General features: G+C 48.3%; 2 protein-coding genes across 2 annotated transcripts in view; both read right to left on the reverse strand.

The window, feature by feature from the left end:
- Positions 1–961: 961 nt before the first annotated feature.
- The window catches only part of LOC310827797 (vasoactive intestinal polypeptide receptor-like), a 306,828-nt gene continuing 284,055 nt past the window's right edge, over positions 962–23,734 (reverse strand). The window contains exon 14 of the mRNA XM_083704248.1: positions 962–2,094. The gene's annotated coding sequence lies outside the window, so the exon portion shown is untranslated. The remainder of the gene's footprint in view (positions 2,095–23,734) is intronic.
- The window catches only part of ZBTB47 (zinc finger and BTB domain containing 47), a 51,326-nt gene continuing 28,553 nt past the window's right edge, over positions 962–23,734 (reverse strand). The window contains exons 2-8 of the mRNA XM_083704085.1: positions 21,112–22,542; positions 19,744–19,891; positions 17,764–17,879; positions 15,329–15,473; positions 8,517–10,187; positions 2,905–8,456; positions 962–2,125 (exon numbers count right to left, since the gene is read on the reverse strand). Coding sequence (XP_083560211.1) covers positions 9,784–10,187; positions 15,329–15,473; positions 17,764–17,879; positions 19,744–19,891; positions 21,112–22,542 — 2,244 coding nt within the window. The 3' untranslated portion in view covers positions 962–2,125; positions 2,905–8,456; positions 8,517–9,783. The remainder of the gene's footprint in view (positions 2,126–2,904; positions 8,457–8,516; positions 10,188–15,328; positions 15,474–17,763; positions 17,880–19,743; positions 19,892–21,111; positions 22,543–23,734) is intronic.

Consider the following 23,734-nt stretch of genomic DNA (forward strand, 5'->3'; position numbering starts at 1 on the left):
ATCTGAAGATGTTCTGGAAATGGAAAGGCACTGGCCCTCTTGACCAGGGGTCAGCAAACTTTTTAAGCAGGGGGCCGGTCCACTGTCCCTCAGACCTTGTGGGGGGCCGGACTATATATTGAAAAAAATATATGAATTCCTATGCCCCATAAATAACCCATTGGGACACAGGTGGCGCTGTGGGTTAAACCACAGAGCCTAGGACTTGCCAATCAAAAGGTCGGCGGTTCAAATCCCCGTGAAGGGGCGAGCTCCCGTTGCTCGGTCCCTGCTCCTGCCAACCTAGCAGTTCGAAAGCACGTCAAAGTGCAAGTAGATAAATAGGTACCACTCCAGTGGGAGGGTAAACGGCATTTCTGTGCGCTGCTCTGGTTCACCATGACCCGGAAGCTGTATGCCGGCAACATGGCAACATGACCCGGAAGCTGTATGCCGGCTCCCTCGGCCAGTAAAGCGAGATGAGCGCCGCAACCCCAGAGTCAGCCACGACTGGACCTAATGGTCGGGGTCCCTTTACCTTTACCTTTATAAATAACCCAGAGATGCATTTTAAAGAAAAGGACACATTCTACTCATGTAAAAACACCAGGCAGGCTCCACAAATACCCTAGAGATGCATTTTAAGTAAAAGGAATCATTCTACTGATGTAAAAACATGCTGATTCCTGGACCATCCGCAAGCCAGATTTAGAAGGCGATTGGGCCTGATCCGGCCCTCGGTCCTTAGTTTGCCTACCCATGCTCTTGACTCTGCCCCTTCTCCCACAGATTCCCCTCTCTTTCTCCTGGGGTAGCTAAACCCTTGGGTCAAACCGTGTGTTCCAGTAACCTCATTCTCAAATCGCTTGTTCCGTCTTATATTCCCAACTTTCCCCTGAACATCTCGACAATAGGCGCTGAAGCTCACAAACAACTATACACACAAGAGATTTTCCTCCTGGAAAAAAAACGGCACGCGTACTCAGATCAAGAAAGTTCCGTTTTATTTAGGTGTAAGATTTGGAAACAGCTCTCCAATACCTCCCCACTCCCCTCAAAAAATGTTCCTCAACAAAACAGAACGTTTTGGTGATGATTAAGCAAGGTCCCACTGTCCGTTGAGTGTTTGATATTAACTGGAAGAAGCAGGGCCTAAATAATATATGTATATATACTTTTTAATTAAAAAAAAGCATTAGGAATGTTTTACGGTTCACATGACAGATCAGAGACCCTCAATGCTCATTTTCAATTCCCTAAAAGAAGATGACGACGACATTGTTAACAAGGAGGCTGTCGTAGTAAATGAGCTGTTACCAAGGAGCTTTTCATAATGAAACCTTAAGAAAGTTAGCAGGCTGGTGTGATATGCCAGGGGGGGAAAACCCAGGCTCAATTTTGTAGTCAGCCCAAGTTCTGAAGGATGTTTTGCACTCACGCTCACCTGTCTTTTCTGTAATGTTGCAGGAGAGACGGGGCCAGCCTGGTCTCCCCAAACCCCTATAGAAATGGCTTTGCCTCTCTCTAGCAAGCTGCTCTAAGAAGCCTCAAATAATCTATTCATAGGAAGCTTGGGCATTTCCTTCTAATGTTTCCTTCAAACTTTTGTAGAGTGGTGTACTCGCAAAGTAGTAAAACACCCAAGTTGTGAACTGGCTTCACGTTTCCCAATCAGCTTTATTAGACGTAGGGTCTATTAGCCAAGCCACTCTTTCTCACTCACTGCCTCCTCAACTCTCCATTTTTAAATTGGCCTACCTTACAGGGTTGTTGTCAGAACGCAGACAGTGGACGTGGAGAGAGTCGTGCAGGAAAACCTCCTTTTCCATTTCCCGGGGCAGGAATTCCTAGCATGCTTTCTTCCTAACGCTGCGGTCAGGATTCAGGAGAGACATAGTGCTTCTCCAAACCCACACAGAGGTTATTAGACTAGGGCAGGCACATCCAACAGGTAGACCGTGACCTATTGGAAGATCAGTAGATCACTGGACGAGAATCCGTGCTTGGTTCGCACCACCTCAAAATCATATTCCTGGGGCTATGGCTATGGCCACACCCCTGGGAAGCCCACGAGCTGAATGTGAAAACAGGTCACTCTTTCCTCTACAGTGGTACCTCGGGTTAAGAACTTACCGTATTTTTTGCTCTATAACACGCACCCGACCATAACACGCACGTAGTTTTTAGAGGAGGAAAACAAGAAGAAAAATATTCTAAACGAAACAGTGGATGTATGATTTTTGTGGTTCTTGCTCTGGCCACAGACATGTGATCTGACAGTGAGTTTGGAGTAGCCCAATGCAAAAATCCTGAGGATCCATGTGGATCCGTGCTTTGTAACCACGTTTTAAGTGGGGAGGGAAGGAAAAGCACTCAAGGGACAAGGAGCACACGTGGGGTGGGTGGAGAAGGATGCTGCTAATAATGTAGAAGAGGGGTATAAGGGGAGAAGGCTCCTCTCCTCTCCCACTTTGCTCCTTTAAAGCAAGCAGGCTCTGCTTTACTCCCTCCTCCCCGCTCATCCCTGGCTTAGCGAGCTGAAAAACTTTGCTGCTATTTAGCTAGCTGAGTGGGGAGGAGAGAGGGACAGAGAGCCTGCTTGCTTTAAAGGAACCAACCGGACAGGAGCCACTTACACTCCTCTCCCGCTTTGCTCCTTTAAAGAAGCAGGCTCTCTGTCCCTCTCTCCTCCCCACTCAGCAGCTCTTCTCCCGCTTTGCTGTTTCAAAGCGAGTCACGGACGTGCTCGCTTCGGCAGCACATATACAAAGCGAGTCACGGAGGAGGGAAGGAAGGGGAACCATGGATCCTCTGCTCACGACTGCAGCAGATCCCCCCGCCATCCGTAGGCATTCCCTCCATAACACAGACATTTCCCTTTACTTTCTAGGAGGAAAAAAGTGAGTGTCATGGTGCAAAAAATACGGTAATTCATTCCAGAAGTCCGTTCTTAACCTGAAGCTCCACTTTAGCTAATGGGGCCTCCCGCCGCCACTGCACAAATTCTGTTCTCATCCTGAAGCAAAGTTCTTAACCTGAGGTACTATTTCTGGGTTAGCGGCATCTGTAATCTGAAGCATCTGTAACCTGAAGCGTCTGTAACCCGAGGTACCACTGTAGATCGCAGTCTCTTGGGAGTTGGCCACCCCTGGACTAGGGGCTTCACTCCCACAAGAGGCAATAATGGCCTTAGATGGCTTTGAAGGAGGATTCGGCAAACTGATGGAGGAAAGGGCTACTGAGAGCTACTAGACATGGCAGCTGTGCTCTGCCAACACTGCCAGATGTCTCTGAATGGAGGCTGTTGGAAATCACAAAGTGGGAGAGAGGTGTTGCGATTGGGTCCTGCTTGGAAGCTTTGGGCAAGCGTCTTGTTGGCCACCATGGGAACAGGACGCTGGACTAGATGGGCCTTTGACCTGATCCAACAGGACTCTTCATAAAGTTGGGAGGGGCCCAAACCCCTAAAAATGCAGGAATCTCAATGAAAGCATACATAACAGAAGGCCACCTAACCTCTGCTTAAAAACCTCTGAGGAAGGAGCAGGAGAAAACAAGCTTGTTCTCTCTTCCATAAAGGTAAAGGGACCCCTGATCATTAGGTCCAGTCGTTGTGGCGCTCATCTCACTTTATTGGCCGAGAGAGCCGGCGTACAGCTTCCGGGTCTTTCTCTCTTCCATAGCCCTTGATATATTTGAAGATGGCTATCTCATCTCCTCTTTTCCAGGCTAAACATGCCCAACTCCCTGAACTGTTCTCCTGACGTTCTTTGTGATAACACACTTCCTTTTGGTGTGTCAGGGATAAAAAGAGTGTTGCATGCAGCATTGCCCAAGTGTCCAGCCTCCCTAAATCAGGAGGAGAAAAGGGAATACCAGCATCCTGTACACAATCGTCCATTCACTCACTGGAGCCTAGAAAGGGTGCAGAAACTCTCCTTCCCCTTTCCAGGATTGAGACAGCCACACAGGAAATAGTTAGGCAGCCACTGGTTAGCAGGAGACCTACCTGAGACCCTGCAAAAGCTGCTCCTAGTCAGGGCAGAGTAGGGTTCAGGAATCGTCAGCCCTTCCAGGTTCGGTTGGACTCCAGCTCCCATCATCCCCAGCCAGCATGGCCCGTGGCAAGGGATGATGGGAGTTGTAGTCCTACTGCACCTGGAGGAAGGAACAGGCACCTCACACCCCTGGCCTAAGCAATTCTGGGCTCTGGGCAGGTAACCCAAGCTGCAACAAGGCAGGTCTCCGTGTGCCTGGCTTGGTTTTGGAACAGCACTTTTGAAAAGCGAAGGATCTCGTGGATACTCCTGCAGAACCACAGCTTAAGACGCCCAGGCGTTGGACCTGGGAGAGTCCAACCTCTCATATGCCACTTTTTCCAGCAATGTGTTTGCCTTATATAGAACAGGCCGGCTCTTTATTTCACCAAGCCACCATGGGCCAACTTTCGACAGGAGGATGGGAACACCTGCATTTTGGTTGGCTGATGTTGCAGTGATTGGCTGGTCCTGCAGACCTGCCCAATGGTCCGCAGGGGTGTGGGGAGATAGTGGCCAAGCAGGAATGAACTCGCTGCTCAGCTGCTGATGGGATATTCTGCAGGGAGCGACTGCAGAGGGCAGTTCCCTGGGGGGCAGCCAAACCTAGGATTGAGCCCCCGCTTACAAATCAGCTAAAGCCTGTCTTCTGCAGGGGCCAACAGCACCCGCCGAACCCACCCACCATCTGATGTCAACTGCCCACTGAGGTAACGTCATCTGATGGCCAAGTTGATATGGTTTCATGCGGACGACCTCACGGACCAAACTGAAACCCTGGCTGGCCGAGACTGGCCCGCAGGCTGGAAGCTCCCCACAAGTGATAAATGTGGGGTGTACTATATTGATGGAAACAAACCCACCCACTCAACCAACCAAGGAAAGGTTGAAAGTGTCTTCCTAGTGATGTGGGATGTCAGCTCTGAAACACAGTCCTAAACGCTCAGCTTCCCCTAGCTCGCAAACCTTTCAACAACCCTACAAGGTCAGTGTGATTATTGAGAGGGGAGGGAATGAGAGGGCTGAAGCTGAGAAGGAATGGCTTGCATAAGGGCAACGGGAGTCATTTTTACGGCAACGGTGAGATCCGAAACTTTGGGTGGGTGGGGGGTCTCCTGGTTTATTCAGAGAGGGACTCGCTTCTGGATAATTTGGGGTGGGGTGGGAAGCAGCCTGGCATACCAGCAATGGTCCCTGGCACTTCCAGGGGTCCTCCTCTCTCTGGGGGTTACAGCCGCAAATTCAACACAACTCTCTGGAAGCTTCTGGAACAATGCTCCATGTTACCTCAGTGAACACCCTTGTGGGTTGACGGTGCTGCACATGCAGGTGGTTTGATTTTAAGGGGAGAAAATTGGGCACACTCCCCCTACCTATTCCCCCCCAGGGAACGATTAAGCTTGCCCCTCACACACACGGATCCTTCGCAGCCAATAGCACCTTCCCTACATGCACAGACTAGCATTACGTGGCCAAAAGAGTTGCGTGTGGGGAGAATGGCCCTGCCTCCTTCTTTTTAGGCTCAGTTTTGCCCTCATACAACTCAGCGGGGGACAAGATGGCCGCCTAGTGAGAATCTGCTCTGTCTGCTGCTGGCTCTGGCGCCACCTACTGGTGGGCTCCCCACCTTCCGCCCTACCAGACCCAATGGGAACTAAACGCCACTGGCCAACGGTGCCAAAACTCCTCTGTCGTCCGTCCCCCGCCCTTCAATTTGAGGAGAAACAGGAGAAACGCAAGAAGTGGCTGCGATCATTGACCACGGAGTGCTGCTTCCCTTGCAAGTTAGAAAGTAAAAGCATATGTAGGTTATTCACACGACTGTTAAAACGAAAAGTTTGCAATATATTTTGCAGAACGTTTCTGACGCCGCTTCTTTCTTTTTTTAAACTAATGTTCTCAGAACTCAGATCCTCCTTCTCCCCGCCCCCCAACCCCACCCACCCCAGATCTATATAGAATAAAGTGCTTTATTGTAAATATTTTTTTGTTTGTAACGCTAAAAGAGAGTCCACGATACACGCATCTTTTTTAGTTTTGCTTCGTTCTTGGCATATTCGGGCAACGGGTTTCAAACGCTGTAGAAAGCAACGCGTTCAGAATATTACCTTTGAGGGATGTGGAGTCAAGTTACGTTGCCTTTTCTCTTTCTCCAAAGTAACACGAGGTTGTTGGGGTTATTTTGAGGGGTGCAGGAAAGACACCCCCTCTCCCCGACGCTAGCCATCACTCTGTAAAGTCTCTGGAAGAGGTTGCCACAGACAGTCAAACCAGGAAGCCTCTCTTACGAAGAGGCCCGCGACGTCTTCTTCCCAAAGGGTTCGGCGCCGCGGCGTTCTGTCCCGACACACCTAGCAATTATTGCACCGTCTCGACCTTTTCCCCCACCCGCCCAAGCCACAACTTTCTCGATCCATCTTTTCCTGTCCGTTCGTTATGGCTGTTGTTCCAGGGACCAGCCCTGCTTCAGTTCACACTAAAGACACACACATACACACACACAGGAAAAAAAAAAACCAAGTACATAGAGAGGCAAAGTGGTCTGGGCGTCTTAGCTGAAGAGGAGCCGTGAAGTTTCAGGCAAAGGTGGAGAAACTGCCGAATTGACTACCCAACGAGACTCGTAAGTCGCCCATTGCACACGGACCTGTCCGTGCGCATGTGGGGTTGTGTTGTTGTTTTTTTGCATGCCGATGGGGCAAATCCGCCTATGCGCTGCAGCTGCTCAAGTTCTGCCTGTTTTCCGTGGGGCTTGAATGAGGCGTCTTGTCTTTGAAATGAACAGAACCGGCTTAGCGGTGGCAGGTGAGCGAACTGGCCTGCTGATTTCATTAGCCCGCAACAGAGTCTCCGGAATACCTTCCCAGCACCCAAACGAGGAAGAGTTACTATGATGGATTAATAAAGTGCAAAAAGGTTAAAATAATAAATTCTTTATGTTACCAAAAAAAAAAAAGAGGCCAGAGATCCTTGCCCAGGCCAGCTCAGAAGCATTTGGCAGAGGAGAAAGTAGGCAGGTACGGAGCTTGCTTAGTGCATTAGCCCACTGACAAATTACTGGAATTAACAGAAGGCTGTAGATCAAGTCCCTGTGCCCTTATTTCCATTTCTCGGGTACACAAAGACTCTTCCGTAGAGCCTGCTTGTCTTAAAGCCATGCAAACCGGCAAGGGTGAGAGGGGATCTGTACTCCTCTGGTGCAATTTCATGGACCACCACCGAGGTTCAGCCTCGTCTCTCCCATTGTGCAGGGAGGAACGGGTCCCTCGAGTGTCAGAGAATGAGAAGTCACAAGTCGTGATGATACCGAAAGATGGAGGAAGGGGAGGAAGGGCCGTAGGCTCAATGGTTAGAGCACTTACTTTGCAACCAGAAGGTCCCAGGTCAATCCCCCAAGTCATCTTCTGGTGGGGCTGGGAGAAACTCCCCTCCTGAAATTCTAGGCAGCTGCTACCATTCAGTGTAGACAATATTGAACTAGATGGACACAGGTCTTGTTTTGGTATGAAGGCAGCTTCCTGGGCTCTTAAGGAATGGAAAGCTGGCCTCTGGGAGACACAACATCCAGCCACTTCCACAAATCATGGCATCAACCACACCCTGGACTTGATATTTCCCCGCAGCTCATCTGCCAGAGGAGGTTTCACATTCCCCCATTCCTTTAGAGCAGCCTTTCTCAACCTGTAGGTCCCCAGATGTTGTCGAACTACAACTCCCATCTCTTTCTTTTTCACCTCCCAAGGTGAAAGACTTATAATGAATTTTTTAAAATGTTGAAAAATACGTTTATTAAGAAACCAGAAGCCTTTCTACTTGGAATAACAGGACCAGAATGGCCCAAGAAGGATGTTAGACTGTTTTTGTATGCCACTACAGCAGGAAGACTTTCATTAGCCAAAAATTGGAAATTGCAAGAAATACCGACAATAGAAGAATGGCAGATGAAGATGGTGGACTTTTCGGAGCTGGCTGGCCTGACTGGAAGAATCCGCGACCAGAAAGAGGAGGAAACACAAGAAGACTGGAAGAAATTTAAAGAATATTTAGTGAGATATTGTAATATAAGATAATTAAGAAATCCCTAGAAGTAACAGATTAGGCTAAGGGATAGAAAAAGATTAATAATAAAGGTTATTATGGATTACAATTGGAAGAAAGGGTAAGAAGTATGTAATGAAAGAAGATATTGATGTTATAAATATGAAATTGGGAACTGCCAAATATGTGATATGATGAAATCCAGACTGGAGGGTGTCGAGGAAGTCTTTTAGCAATGTAAATACACCAGGGAACAAGAAGGAAAAATTCTTCTTTTATTTTGTGTGTTTTTATTGTTGTTAAGTTTTTATGTTGTGTCAAATGTAATGTTTTTCTTTTGTGTTTTTGTGTGTTATAAGAGAAAACTAATAATTTTTTTGGAGGGGGGAAATAGAACTACAACTCCCATCACCCCTAGCTAGCAAGGCCAGAGCTCAGGGATGATGGGAGTTGTGGTCCAACAACATCTGGGGACCCACAGGTTGAGAACCGATGCTTTAGAGAGAGGACCGAGAAGCCGCAATGGATCTCTTCCAAGCTCGTTGGCTTGCGTGAAAGCTTCTCAGTCCCAACCAAGCTCCAAGGTGGGGGACAAGGGACCTTCTGGCCCCCCAAGTGCTGATGGCCCATAGTGGGTCAGGAGTGAAGGGAGGTGGTTGCCCAGCAACACCCACAAGGCCACAGGTTCAAGGGAAACGTAAACACTTCCAGGGAGCGACGCCATATGCCTCTGCAAAGTGGTTGTTGGGAATGGCAAGTATAATAATAATAATTATAATTTGTTATTTATACCCCGCCCATCTGGCTGAGTTTCTCCAGCCACTCTGGGTGGCTTCCAGTCGAATGTTAAAAACAGTACAGCATTAAATATTAAAAACTTCCCTAAACAGGGCTGCCTTCAGATGTCTTTTAAAGATAAGAGAGCTACTTATTTCCTTGACATCTGATGGGAGGGCGTTCCACAGGGCGGGCACCACTACCGAGAAGGCCCTCTGTCTGGTTCCCTGTAACCTCACTTCTCGCAATGAGGGAACCGCCAGAAGGCCCTCGGGGCAGGATCTCAGTGTCCGGGCTGAATGATGGGGGTGGAGACGCTCCTTCAGGTATACTGGACCGAGGCCGTTTAGGGCTTTAAAGGTCGGCACCAACACTGTGAATTGTGCTCTGAAACGTACTGGGAGCCAATGTAGGTCTTTCAAGACCAGTGTTAATGGGGAGAGAGTGCTACTCAGGGGCTTCACCTTAGGGAATCTGGTTGGCCACTGTGAGAACATGATGCTCGTACAGATAGACTGATCTAGAAGGACTCTTGTTATGTGCTCAACCTCTGCTCTCCACTAGACGTGGCAGGATAAGCTAAAGAAGAGAATGCTCTCATTTGAGCCATCAAAACCGGCAAGGTCTGTCGAACAGCCTTTAGCACACCCCAAGATCTTCAGAGCCCCAAAAAATGGACAGCAGCGGCATTTGGTCTACAGCCTTCCACGCATGAAGAAAGCATAAGGTGACCTTCAAATTCTACGCAACTCAAGCAGCAAAGATGGCTTGGTCCTCCTGCTCGGAGTTGAGAACTTCAACCTCTTCAAGCTGGAGGCAAAAGACCAGGCCCTGTCGAAGAAGAAAAACCCAAACCAACGGCTGCCCACGAAATTCGTGACTGACACCTGCTGGGCACTTACTGAATTACAGGCCGGTTCTGTGCCCGCACGCTCAACCGCTGGGCGAGGGCCTAGTTGTTCAAGTTCACTCTGCTGCCCGGGAATAGAGGCGGTGGTGGCGGCAAGAGCGGAGGAGGAGGGATGCTCTGTGCGTGCACATGCATGAGGGGCAAAGGGAGAGCATGGGAATGCGGCGTGCCGTGCAGCGGGACGCCCGTGGTCACTTGAGGCGAGCCGGCGGCCTGGGGAGCGGCGAGGCCGATGGCGCTGTTGCCGTTGGGGTCCGAGGCCACGGGGTTGCTCACCCGGAAGCACTTCTCCTTGTGGGCTTTCAGCATGTTGGAGAAGCGGAAGCGCTGGCCGCAGACGTCACAAGGGTAGGGCTTCTCGCCCGTGTGCGTCCGGCGGTGGCGCTTCATGTTGGGCCGGCTGGTGAAGCTCTTCCCACAGATCTCGCAGATATATGGCTTTTCGCCTGAGGAGAAGGGAGAAGAAAGATGGTGGGAGAGGCTGTGTCATTGAAATCCTACTCCATACTACTACTACTACTACTACTAATAATAATAATAATAATAAAATTTATTTATATCCAGCCTCCCCCAGCCGGGCTCAGGGCGGCTAACTACAATAAAATAGTACAACACAACACAACACTCTAAAATCATTCATTATAAAATTAATTCAAATCAAACCAATGGCAACCATTGGGCCAGAGCTCCGCGAAGATTGCCAAAGGAGGGAGTCAGGCTGTGCCTTGGCCAAAGGCCTGGTGGAACAGCTCTGTCTTGCAGGCCCTGCAGAAAGATGTCAAGTCCCGCAGGGCCCTAGTCTCTTGGGACAAAGCGTTCCACCAGATTGGGGCCACGGCTGAAAAAGCCCTGGCTCTAGTTGAGGCCAGCCTAACTTCTCTGTGGCCTGGGACCTTCAAGATGTTTTTATTTGAAGACCGTAAGTTTCTCTGTAGGACATACCAGGAGAGGCGGTCCCGTAGGTACGAGGGTCCTAGGCCGTATAGGGCTTTAAAGGTTAAAATCAGCACCTTAAACCTGATCCTGTACTCCACCGGGAGCCAGTGCAGCTGGTATAGCACCAGGTGAATGTGGTCACGCAGCAAGGACCCCGTAAGGAGTCTCGCCGCAGCATTCTGCACCCGCTGGAGTTTCTGGGTCAGTCTCATGGGTAGCCCCATGTAGAGCGAGTTACAATAATCCAGTCTGGAGGTGACCGTCGCATGGATCACAGTGGCTAGGTCAGGGCGAGAGAGGTAAGGAGCCAACTGCTTAGCTTGGTGGAGATGGAAAATTGCCGCCTTTGTTATAGCTCTAATCTGCGCCTCCATGGAAAGGGAGGAGCAGAAAGCTACTTCCGACCTAAGGAGGAGGTGGTGTTGCGGGCTTCCCACCCTCAACACTCATGCGGTGGCTGACTCCCAGCCCTGCACGACCAGGGGAATCCTCTGACGTGTCATTCCCTGGCCAGCCAATCGGCTGGCTCAGGGGGTGTGGCTCGCCCCATTTAAGGGCAAGCGTGGCAGAGGGGCGTCCTCTTTTGCCGCCAATCAGCTGGGGAATTTCCCACCCACCCACCCTTCAAGGTTTCTCATTTGACCTTGCTATGGACTTCGGTTGGTTGCCGTTAAGGGGCCTGGTAGGAATTTTTCCACTTGGCAAATTGGCACCAGCCATTTGGTTTCTTCGCCTACCTCGTAGCAAATAGTCACAACTTCTACGGTTTGGCGATTAGGCATTGGTTGGGGTATTGTTATGCAGATGAATGGGGAGGAGGAGTGCCATTACCCCACCCCCACCCCGGTTACTGAAGGGTAGTCCGGTAGAGGACTCTGGGGGGCGTGGCCCCATCCGAAGCCTATGGAGGTGAGGGCCCAAGGCACACCCCCAAGCAGTGACCCCGGGGGAGTCCCTAGCTGATGTGCATCAGCTGGGCTCTCCTGCTGGTATTAACCCTTCCCGGCCTCTCAGACAGACAGACTGAAGCCGGATAGTTGATTAGGACCAATGCCTAAGCCAATACCGCTCATCACCTGTAACCAATAAAGTTGTGGCCAATTTTAGCCCATTAACCTAAATAATGTTGTCCGGTGTCTTTATTTCTACTGGTGGGAGGGGGGGGGGACTCGCCACGCAGCTCCAACGTATAGTTAGCAGAGTAACAACTTCAACACGTTGCAGGATTCCCCCCCAAAATAGGCCAGAGGCAATTGTATTTCATCCAGCAGAGCTTTCCTGCTACTGAAAGCATATGCCAAGAAAAAAGCACACCCAGAACTCTGGGCCAATATAAATTTCAGTCGTGGGAGTGGTCCCTACTCGCAAATCAATAGTCAATTGTAACAAAAACTAATCCATTCAAAAGTATGTATTCTGATTACACTCTCAAACTCATAAGGATATGTATAACACAATAATTCATTACAGAATTAGAAATACGAGTTTATGACTAGAGATAAGTTCATGTTAGTCCATAGTCAGATATATTGGTATATTTAATAACAAGAACCCCAACTTATTTAACTGAAGGCAAATGAGCAAAATGGTCGCAAATCCAATACATTCAGGATTGGCCCTGTCCGTAAGAAATCCAGTTGCAGCAGACTTGACTTAAACTTACAATAACTTATAATAAGTCTAAACCTTAATGCTAAGCATTCTATGTACAGCAGTGGTGTCCAAACGTTTTTCAGAGAGGGCCAGATTTGATGAAGTGAAGAGCCCTGAGGGCCGACCAAAGAGCCAACCGAATCCTTTTTTTTAGGATTGAAGTTGTTCAGCTTTTTTAAGGATTTCACTCCAGGAGATAAACTGCCACAGGGGCCAGATTAAAACGACCAGAGGGCCGGATTAGGCCCCCAAAAATGGACTTTGGGCATGCCTGGTGTACAGAACACCACACTAGAAGGGAAAGAGAAAGGGAAAACAAGATTCTAGTCAGAGTGATCTTGACTGAAAGAGATAAGAGAAGCAGTTTAAGGCAGCTGCACTCGGCTCCTCTGAAGGAACCTTCTGCTGTTTCTTTCGCACAGAGAAGCTTGCAGAAGAGTTAAGTAGAATAGGAAAGGAATAGGAATAGGAATAGGAATAGGAAAGACCTCTACATATCAGAAGTACTTTCTGTACTAAGAAATGCAAACTGACACACTGGGATTAAAAGGAATGGGGGGGGGGAGTGATGATGCCAATGGGGTCTTTGGGAAAGCTGAGGCCTAGAAACTTGTTCAAAGTTGGGTAATTTAATATACCGTATTTTTCGCCCTATAAGACGCACTTTTCCCCCTCCAAAAATGAAGGGGAAATCTGGGTGCGTCCTATGGGGCGAATGCAGGCTTTCGCTGAAGCGTGGAGAGCGAGAGGGGTTGGTGCGCACCAACGCCACTCGCTCTCCAGGCTTCAGGAAGACATCCGCAGCCCAGGCAGCCCTGCGAGAGTTCCCGCAGGGCTGTCTAGGCCAGTGTTTTTCAACCACTGTTCCGCGGCACACTAGTGTGCCGCAAGATGTTGCCTGGTGTGCCGTGGGGAAAATTGAAAAATTCGAAAGATTTAAAAATAAGGTATTTTATAATTTTTCATATTTCTGTTTACTTACTATTTCATAATAAAGTAATTATAAAATACTTTCTTTGTGTTTATTTGATTCCTATTCAAGAGAATTACTTTATATATAGTCAATATAGGCACAGAGTTAATTTTTTTTAACATTTTCTAATGGTGGTGTGCCTCGTGATTTTTTTCATGAAACAAGTGTGCCTTTGCCCAAAAAAGGTTGAAAAACACTGGTCTAGGCTGCGGATAGTAGCCTGCTTCCCAGAGCGCCGGGCGCGCTGAAAGCAGAGCGCCCGGCGCTTCGGGAACACATCCGCAGCCTAGGCAGGGCTCCCAACGCTGCGGATAGCAGTCTGCCGCCCGGCGGGCGGGACGCCCTGAAGCAGAGCACCCTGCGGCCGGACAGACATCGGCCAGCCCCACAAGCTCGGGGGACAGCAGGGAGGCGCAGCGCCGCCATCCAGCTGTTCCTCGACCTGATTCATAGGTGCGTCCTATGGGACGGAGTGTCCTATGGGACGAAAAATACGGTAATTATATATATTCGATGACTGGTAGAGCCAGTTTAGCAAAGCGGTTAGAGTACAGGACTATTATCGTTATTCTGATTATTGATTAAAGTTGTATACTACTGTCCTTCCCCCAAAAATCACAGTGTAGTTCGCAACATAAAAAGGCAAAATGACCCAGGAGGCCAGGGTTCGAATCCCCACTTGCCCATGAAGCTTACTGGGTGATTTGGGGCCACTCACCGCTTCTCAGAATAATCTGCCTCACAGGTTTGTTGCGTGTCGAGGTCCCCAGGGCCACCCCAATAACTCACACACCAGACAGAATTTTTTGTTTCAGATTTTTGGCATAATTTTGGCCACAACTTTAATAAAATACAAATTTGTGAGTGGTTGCTTAGGCATTGGTTGCGACTATCTGCCCCCACCATGGGGGGCAGTCTGACATTCCGCATGATGCGAAAGTCAGAAAAGGGGAATACACTTGGGGGTAGCTATGGAGCAGGGAACCTGCCCTCACCCCAAATACAACCAAGAGCTCATTGCTATGGCCTGAGCCCCCTTGACAGAGTGGACAAGCAATAGTTGGCCCCCGATTCCTTTAACGGAATCCCTTGCAGCAGCAGCATTAGAGGGGCAGGCACAGCCAATCCATGCCCCTCAACCAACCAAACCATAAACCAATGCCTAACCGCAACCTTACAAGTTGTGACGATTTGCTACGCAGTAGGCAAAAACCAAATGGCCTCAGCCAATCAGCCAGATGGACAAAATTCCCACCGGGCCCCTGCCCCAAGAGCAGACGACCCCATGACAGGCATAGCAAGGTCAAAGCGAACAACACTAATTCGGGGAGGGGGGCAATCCGATGCACAGGCGAAAAGAGGAAGCCCTAGCCTTGTGCAAGGAGTTTTAGCATTTCTGGCTGTCAATCAACAAATGGCAACATTAACTTCTTCCCAACAACAAGGGAAGCCCCAATCGTATCAGTGGCCAACGATCAATTAGGCCGCCCCCAACTTTGGAGTGTCCTGAGTGGTACCTCAGGTTAAGTACTTAATTTGTTCTGGAGGTCCGTACTTAACCTGAAACTGCTCTTAACTTGAAGCACCACTTTAGCTAATGGGGCCTCCCGCTGCCGCCGTGTCGCCAGAGCCCAATTTCTGTTCTTATCCTGAAGCAAAGTTCTTAACCTGAAGCACTATTTCTGGGTTAGCAGAGTGTGTAACCTGAAGCGTATGTAACCCCAGGTACCACTGTACATGCGTATATAAAATCTGTTGAAAATAATTGTAATAAAAACAGCACAGCAACAGCCCATTAATTAAAAGCAGTCGATTTCCCCCAAACCTGTTGGAACAAGAAAGGATTCGAAATTGTAAAGAGAAGTTTTGTGAAACCGCTTGGAATATGGGACAGGACAGAAGAGGTAGGTTCGTGACGTTACAGGCACTGGTCAGTCAGTACTGTGCGCAGCTGTGGAAATGGGGCTGGAAGGCAAGAAACAGAAACTTGGCTGGTTTGTCCACCCCGAGCCACGGATCCCTTACCTGTGTGTGTTTTCATGTGCTCGTCAAAGTACTGCTTCATGTTGAAGTCCTTCCCGCACCACTGGCACATGAACTGCTTGTGACCGATGTGGATGCTCATGTGAGAACGGAGTTGGTACTTATACTGGAACCTCTCATTGCAGTTCTGGGCAGGGAGAGAATGGAGGTATGGAATATGGAAAGGCAGGAAGCTTGCATAAAGGAAAGATCTCTGTTGTATTAAACCAAAAGGTCCATTTCATTCAGAAGTTTTATTTATATCCTGTCTTTCCTCCCAGGGGCTCAAAAATGACATATTATGCTCCTATGCTTCCCACAGCATTTTACCCACAAAACAACCCTGCGAGGTAGGGTTCCTCAACCTGCCATAGAATATGAACACATCTGTAAATATATACTTTAAAAATAACACTGTGCATAACAGAATGTTTTTTTAACTGTGTTTAGAAAGCCCAGTTCAAATCATGAGCTCTGTTGCAATAAAATTGCAATTACCAGCAAGTGAAAACATCCTGCACTTTTATAAACCAAAACAGAACAAGTGTTACTACAGGCTTCCTTAATAATAATAATAATATATTATAATAATAATAATAATAATAATTTATTATTTATACACCAGGCATCTGGCTGGGCTTCCCCAGCCACTCTGGGCGGCTTTCAACAAAATATTAAAATACAGTAATGCATCAAACATTAAAAGCTTCCCTAAACAGGGCTGCCTTCAGATGTCTTCTAAAAGTCTGGTAGTTGTTCTTCTCTTTGACATCTGATGGGAGGGCATTCCACAGGGTGGGTGCCACCACCGAGAAGGCCCTCTGCCTGGTTCCCTGTAACTTGGATTCTCACAGTGAGGGAACCGCCAGAAAGCCCTCGGCGCTGGACCTCAGTGGGAATTCCTCAGATGGGAATTGTACAGTGGTACCTCGCAAGACAAATGCCTTGTAAGACGAAAAACTCGCAAGATGAAAGAGTTTTTCGTTTTTTGAGTTGCTTCGCAAGACGAATTTCCCTATGGGCTTGCTTCGCAAGACGAAAACGTCTTGCAAGTTTGTTTCCTTTTTTGAGGTTTTTGAAGACTTTGGTGATTTTTGAAGCTTTTCCAAAACTTCTTTTGCAGCCATTTGGTAAGTTAAACGTTTAAAACTTTTTTTGGGGGTTTTGGATTTTGGGTTGGAATCCGTGCTTCGCAAGACGAAAAACTCGCAGAATGAATTAATTTCGTCTTGCGAGGTACCACTGTAGTCTCAAAACATCTAGAGCAGGCTTCCTCAACCTCAACCCTCCAGATGTTTTGAGACTACAATTCACATCATCCCTGACCACTGGGTCCTGCTAGCTAGGAATCATGGGAGTTGTAGGCCAAAAACACCGGGAGGGCTGAGGTTGAGGAAGCCTGGACTAAGAAAATGCAGCCAGCCCAAATTCACGCATGGAGTTCCAAACACTCAACCTTTCTGCGTGGAAGCAGGATGGCTATGGGCTGCAGAAGAAGAGGACTCGAATACAGATCCATCAGTCCAAGTTCACGCTGCAAACTGGAAAGCGGAAGGAGGGAAGATGGGCTGAAACTGGTTCTCACCTCACATTTGTCTTTTTTTATATAATATTTGTTATTAATTTTAACATATAAATTATAAAATGTACCACAAAACTTATCTTCTTCTTTTTTAGACTTCCATCCGCACCTCTGATGATCCACCATTTTAACCACTTCTTATGCATTTCTTAACTTTATATTGCCTTTACATCTCTTAACAAATCATCCTCCCCTTTGTCCATTTTTACAATATTTCTAATAATACTCCTCACAAAACTTCTTGCAACCCTACAAACGTCGTCTGTTCTTCACAAATACTTTTCAAATAGTCCGGAAATGTACTCCAATCTTCTGTGAATTTCTGGTCTCACCGGTTTCGAATCCTTCCTGTTAGTTTATCTAATTCTGCATAATCCATTAACTTCATCCTCCATTCTTCAATTGTCGGTAACTCTTCTTGCTTCCATTTTTGGGCCAATAATATTCTTGCTGCTGTTATTGTGTATAAAAAGAGCTTACATTCCTTTCTATTTATGTCACTCCCCACAGTGTCCAATAAAAATGCTTCTGGTTTCTTTATAAATGTATATTTCAACATTTTTTTCAACTCATTACCGTATTTTTCACCCTATAGGACGCACTTTTCCCCCTCCAAAAAGGAAGGGGAAATGTGTGTGCGTCCTATGGGGCGAATGCAGGCTTTCTCTGAAGCCTGGAGAGCGAGAGGGGTCGGTGCGCACTTCAGGAGAGCCCCACCGCCAGCCCCACAAGCTCTTTATTTTCCCTCCCCAAAATCTAGGTGCGCCCTATGGGCCGGTGCGTCCTATAGGGCGAAAAATACGGTATATACCATCTCCCAGAAGCATTTCACCTTTTTACATTCCCAGGTCCTCACCTCACATTTGAAAGGCTTCTCCCCCGAGTGCTGCAGAGAGTGGACCTTCAAAGACATACTTCGCTTGAACGATTTCCCACACGTTTCACAGGTGAACGGCATGTCCTTGGTGTGGGCTGCAAAGCAAGGGAGAATCGTGGTTACCTGGGAAATTGGTACGGTTAGGAATGAGCCAAAACACACGGACAGCAAAATCGTACGGGTTCAGCTCCTGCCGGAACTAAGAGCTGCCAAGGTCCGGTCGTGCAAGCTGCTGAGTGGCTGCAAAATCTGAACGGCCTCCAAAACCTGCACTTAGAAAACTAGCAGGTCAGGGAAGAGAATGTACAGTGTTTCCCAAACTTGGGTCTCCATCTGTTTTTGGACTACAGTTCCCATCATCCCTGACCGCTGGCCCTGCTAGATAGGGATGATGGGAGTTGTAGTCCAAAAACAGCTGGAGACCCAAGTTTGAGAAACCCCATGTTAGAAATGTTTAGATATTTTTCTTCGGTGAAGCGAAATTATAATGCGTAGTCTCGGATCTTATTAGACACTTGGAACTAGAAATGTTGTTCCTTACTCTTAAAAAAATGTTTTTGGTTTTTTTTAATGGTTTTAATAATGTCACAAGCAATACAGGATCCATGACTGAAAATACAGCAAGGACTGCAAAGGAAAACAATACTGGCCGTAATACAGTAAAAAAAAAATAGACTAGAAGTAGCTTTCTATCTGTGGGGGAAACCGTATTTACTAGAGTCTAATACACCATCGAATCTAACATATGCCTCCATTTTCAGAACCTGGAAACCAAAAAAAGTATTCACTGGTGAATGTAAATGTCCCATCGAATCTAACGTGCACCTAAATTTTCGCAACGTAATTTGGCCCAATATGGTGAGTATTAAGGTAAAGGTACCCCTGCCCGTACGGGCCAGTCTTGCCAGACTCTGGGGTTGTGCGCCCATCTCACTCAAGAGGCCAGGGGCCAGCGCTGTCCGGAGACACTTCCGGGTCACGTGGCCAGCGTGACATCGCTGCTCTGGCGAGCCAGAGCCGCACACGGAAACGCCGTTTACCTTCCCGCTGGTAAGCGGTCCCTATTTATCTACTTGCACCCGGAGGTGCTTTCGAACTGCTAGGTTGGCAGGCGCTGGGACCGAGCAGCGGGAGCGCACCCCGCCGCAGGGATTCGAACCGCTGACCTTTCGATCGGCAAGTCCTAGGCGCTGAGGCTTTAACCCACAGCGCCACCTGCGTCCCATGGTGAGTATTAGATTCAAGTAAATATGGTGGATAGACAGGTAAAGCGTGGCCTCTCTCTCTCCTTTCTGCAATCTGGAGCGGCACAGCTCAGCAAGAGTGGCATGGTGCTATTCCGACTGTGCAACTCACAAAAGACCCCCAAAGTGTTTCACCAAAGGTAATCCAAACCAGTTTTTCCCAATCTTTGGTCTCCATCTCTTTTTCAGACTACAACTCCCATCATCCCTGACCACTGGTCTCGCTAGCTAGGGATGATGGGAGTTGTAGTCCAAAAACATCTGCAGGCCACCAGGTTGGGGTGTGTGTGTGTGTGTGTGTGTGTGTGTGTGTGTGTGTGGACCAGCCTTTCTCAACCTGTGGGTCCCCAGATGTTGTTGGACTACAACTCCCATCAAGGACTACAACTCCCATCAAGCAAGGCCAGAGCTCATGGATGATGGGAGTTGTAGTCCAACAGCATCTGGGGACTCACAGGTCGAGAACTGCTGGTCTGGACTGAACCATTCTTTTAAAGGCACCGATAAAAGCAAACACTTGAAAAGAGGTTATGTGAAATCGTTAGAAGGTAAGATGAAGCCAGGCTTGCAAGGTTTCGTGGGGCAAAGCCTAGCACCCTGATTTGTGCCCGGGAAGGTCGGCCATCTTGCACAGCGCTGAAACGCTGCCTGGTGCTGAGTGCTCCTCAGGGGGTGGCAAACCTACTGCTGCACACAGGGCCCCCTCCCCACTCACCGACCATGTGCTTCCGGACATGCGCCATCGTGTAGAACTTCTTCTCGCAGATCTCGCAGGAGAACTTCTTCTCCGCGTAGCCGTGGACGATCTTGTTGTGCTCATGGAGAGACCACAGCTTCTTGAAGGCTTTCCCGCAAGTGATACACTGCAAAGGAGATGGGGAAAGTCAGGAGAACCTGAGCCTAGCAAAAACATATGTGCAATTCATAGAGTTGGAAAGGACCTTGAGGATAATCTACAAGGCAGGATTTAGGTTTGATGAGGACTTGCCGATCAGAAGGTCGGTGGTTCGAATCCCCGTGACGGGGTGAGCTCCCGTTGCTCGGTCCCTGCTCCTGCTAACCTAGCAGTTCGAAAGCACATCAAAGCGCAAGTAGATAAATAGGTACCACTCTGGCGGGAAGGTAAATGGCGTTTCCATGCGCTGCTCTGGTTCGCCAGAAGCGGCTTAGTCATGCTGGCCACATGACCCGGAAGCTGTACGCCGGCTCCCTCGGCCAATAAAGCAAGATGAGCGCCACAACCCCAGAATCGGTCACGACTGGACCTAATGGTCAGGGGTCCCTTTGGCCGAGGGAGCCAGTATGTATGTATGTATGTATGTATGCATGCATTCATGTATAAATAAATAAATAAATAAATAAATTATTATTATTATTATTATTATTATTATTATTATTTTCAAAAAAAATTATTAATTTTCCACATTTTCTTTTGTGTTTACTTTATTGTCTTTGTTGTGTTTTTTGTTTGTTTTTGCTTTTTCCTGTGTGAAAATATTATTATTATTATTGTTATTATTATTATTAGTCTCTCCAGGGATGGGAGATTCCCCTGCCTGAAACCCAGGATGGCTGAGCCCAGTCAGTGGGTCTGTCTCTGCATAAGGCAGCATCCTACGTCATGACTCCTGTCCGTTCTATAATAATAATAATAATAATAATAATAATAATAATAATAATAATAATAATAATTTATTATTTGTTCCCAGCCACTCTGGGCGGCTTCCACAAATACCAAAAATACACTAATATGTCATACATTAAAAACTTCCCTAAACAGGGCTGCCTTCAGATGCCTTCTGAATGTCAGGTAGTTGTTTATTTCGTTGACATCTGATGGGAGGGCGTTCCACAGGGAGGGTGCCACTACTGAGAAGGCCCTCTGCCTGGTTCCCTGTAGCTTTGCTTCTCGCAATGAGGGAACCGCCAGAAGGCCCTCGGAGCTGGACCTCCGTGTCCGGGTAGAACGATGGGGGTGGAGACGCTCCTTCAGGTATACTAGTTTCACAGAGGGCGCCCCATGCGTGTGAAGGGCAGCCTGGCTGCAATGTAGCACCTCAAGGGGCCGTGGGCTCCCTCTCACCTGGATATTCTTCTCACAGTCCGTCTGATGGTGCAGCAGCAGCTCGCTCTCCAGCAGGAACCGCTTGCCACACTTGTCGCAGATCTGCATGCGGCTGTGGGTGACGTTCATGTGCTTCTCCAGGTACCAGCGGTTGTTGAAAACTCGGGGGCACTTCTTGCAGGGGTAGTGCTGCTTCTCCTCCAGCTTCACCTTCTGGCCCACCCCGTCCGGCTCCTTCTTCCTCTTCCTGCCTCTCTGGTCCTCCCCTTCCTCCTCCGCTTCCTCCACCTCCTCGTCTTCCATCGCCACGGCAACCGCCTCCTGGGACCTGGTGGACACAGCGGCCTGGGCAGCCTTGGAGGGCCTGCTGGCCTTGTGGGGCAGCCCGGACCTCTCCCTCTTGATCTCAGCCACCTCGCCGTCTTCCTCCTCCTCCTCGTCCTCCTCCTCGGTGGTCTCCTCCAGCTCTTCCTCCTCGCTGTGCTCCTCCTCTTCCTCCTCCTCCCCCACCTCGCCATCCTCCTCCTCCTCCTCCTCTCCTTCCCCGTTCTCTTCCTCCTCGCCATCCTCGTCCGCGCCGCGCCCTTCCCCTTCGGGCCGCCCAATCACCGCGGCGATGCCGGCCGTCTGGTCAGCGGCCGGAGACTTCCCCTCCGTCCCTTTCGAGACGTTGAGGGTTTGATTGTTGAGGTTGACCTCCACGATGATCTGATCTCCCCGGTTGTAAGAGCTTTGGCTGCCCAGGGCCACGTCGGGCTCTTCGCCCTCCACCTTGCAGATGGGCGGGCCGCCATCTTTCTCCTCCTTGTAATACTTCTTGCCAGCCACGGCGGGGAGGTTCTGGTTGCCCCCGCACGCCGCGCCGTCCTCAACCCGCACCGAGTAGGGGTCGTTCCCTTCCCGGGCGTAGATCTTGGGGTGCGGCGCCGGGTCCATTTCCTGCTTGATGTTGCAGTAGTACTGGGACGGGACGCCCTTGCCGCAGCTGTCCGGAGGCAGCGCCATGTTGCTGGCCATCGCTAGGCCGAGGGACCTGGTGCTGATCAGCTCCTGGCAGGAGGACGCAATGTCACTCATCTGCAGGACGGCGGCCGCGTTCAGGACGTCCTGCACGTTGCAGGCATTGACCAGGAGCTTGGAGGTGTAGATGAAGTTGAGGATCTGCTGGAGGCCCTGGGAGGTCAAGGCCTCCAAGGAGAGCTCCACCCTCTGCAACTGCTTGTTCTGGGTGAATAGGGAGTGGAAGAAGTGGCTATAGGCGGCGAGGACTCCCTTGTGAGCCGGGAAGACGTTCCTCTGCTGCAGCAGGACGATGTCCACGTCGCACAGGTCCGGTTGAAAGAGGCGCTGCTCGTTCAGTCTGTCCATCAAACACGTGAAGTGGAGGGCTACATCCTCCACCAAAGAGTATTCGGCGGCCGGGTAGTCAGTTGTCTTTTCGACTATCAGCTGTGGGAAGAAATGAGAAGGAGGTTAATGTTATGTACGGAAGCTCTCACCCTGGGCCAGCGGGGGGATACTGTAGATAGTTCAGGTCCACATATGCAAATAAGGGATCGAAAGTGACGTTCAGTGATTGGATAGTTACAGAAGGTTGTTACAGTTACATTGTTCTGGAGCTCTATATAAGCAGGCTGGCTTGCTTATTAGGGCAAGCAGACATTTCCTCTCTCTCTCTCTCTCTCTCTCTCTCTCTCTTTTTATTAAAATTTCAGTTTTACAATTTACACTATTCATTCAGACAACCTTAAAATATCAATGACTTCCCTTCTTCTCTTTCCATGGTTCGTTTTGTACAGCATAAATCCCTGCATACCAAACCATTCAGTATTCCATTGTTACTTCCATCAAAACTTATTTATGCTGTCGAATTTATCTTAAGGCTGCCAACAAGTGCACACAATTATTCCCCATATATTCAATAAACATTTTCCAATCTTCTTCAAACGTATGTTCTTCTTGTTCTCTCATTCTATAAGTTAGATCTGCAAGCTGCACATATTCCACCTCACTCGTTCTCCATTTTTGGGCTAACGAAACACAGGCCTTTTTTGACACCTTTTTTGACACCTGGAAATTCCCATCTGATTATCTCCAACAAAAAGGACGTTGGGTGTTTGTTTGTTTTTTGGAAAGGCGCTTTAAAACATTTTTTTTTCAATTCATTATAAATTATTTCCCAATACTCTTTTACCCTTTTACAGGTCCACCACATATGAAAGAACGTACCCTCAGTCTCATTGCATCTCCAGCACTTATCTGATTCAGTCTTATACATCTTAACAAGTCCATATGAAGAAGAAAAAGAATATGTTAAGGATTGGCTGCATTATTTTCAGGTAAATGAAATGTTTTAAAAAGAGTTTTTAGAGAGGGGATATTCTGAAAAAGAATCTAGATTTCAACAAGAAATCTTAAACAATGAAGTGAACATTTTATCTAAAATGTATAAAATATTGTTGGAATGGAATACTGTGGACGAAGAGGTTAAATCTGTAATGATTAGTTGGGCTAGAGATTTCGGATATAATATTGAATTTGAGAAATGGACTAAATTATGGAAGGATGGGTTAAAGTTTACAGCTTGTACAACGATTAAGGAAAATGTTATGAAGATGTTATATAGATGGTATATAACACC

This window comes from Podarcis gaigeae, assembly GCF_964106915.1.
Source record: "Podarcis gaigeae genome assembly, chromosome: 12".
NCBI lineage: Eukaryota > Metazoa > Chordata > Lepidosauria > Squamata > Lacertidae > Podarcis > Podarcis gaigeae.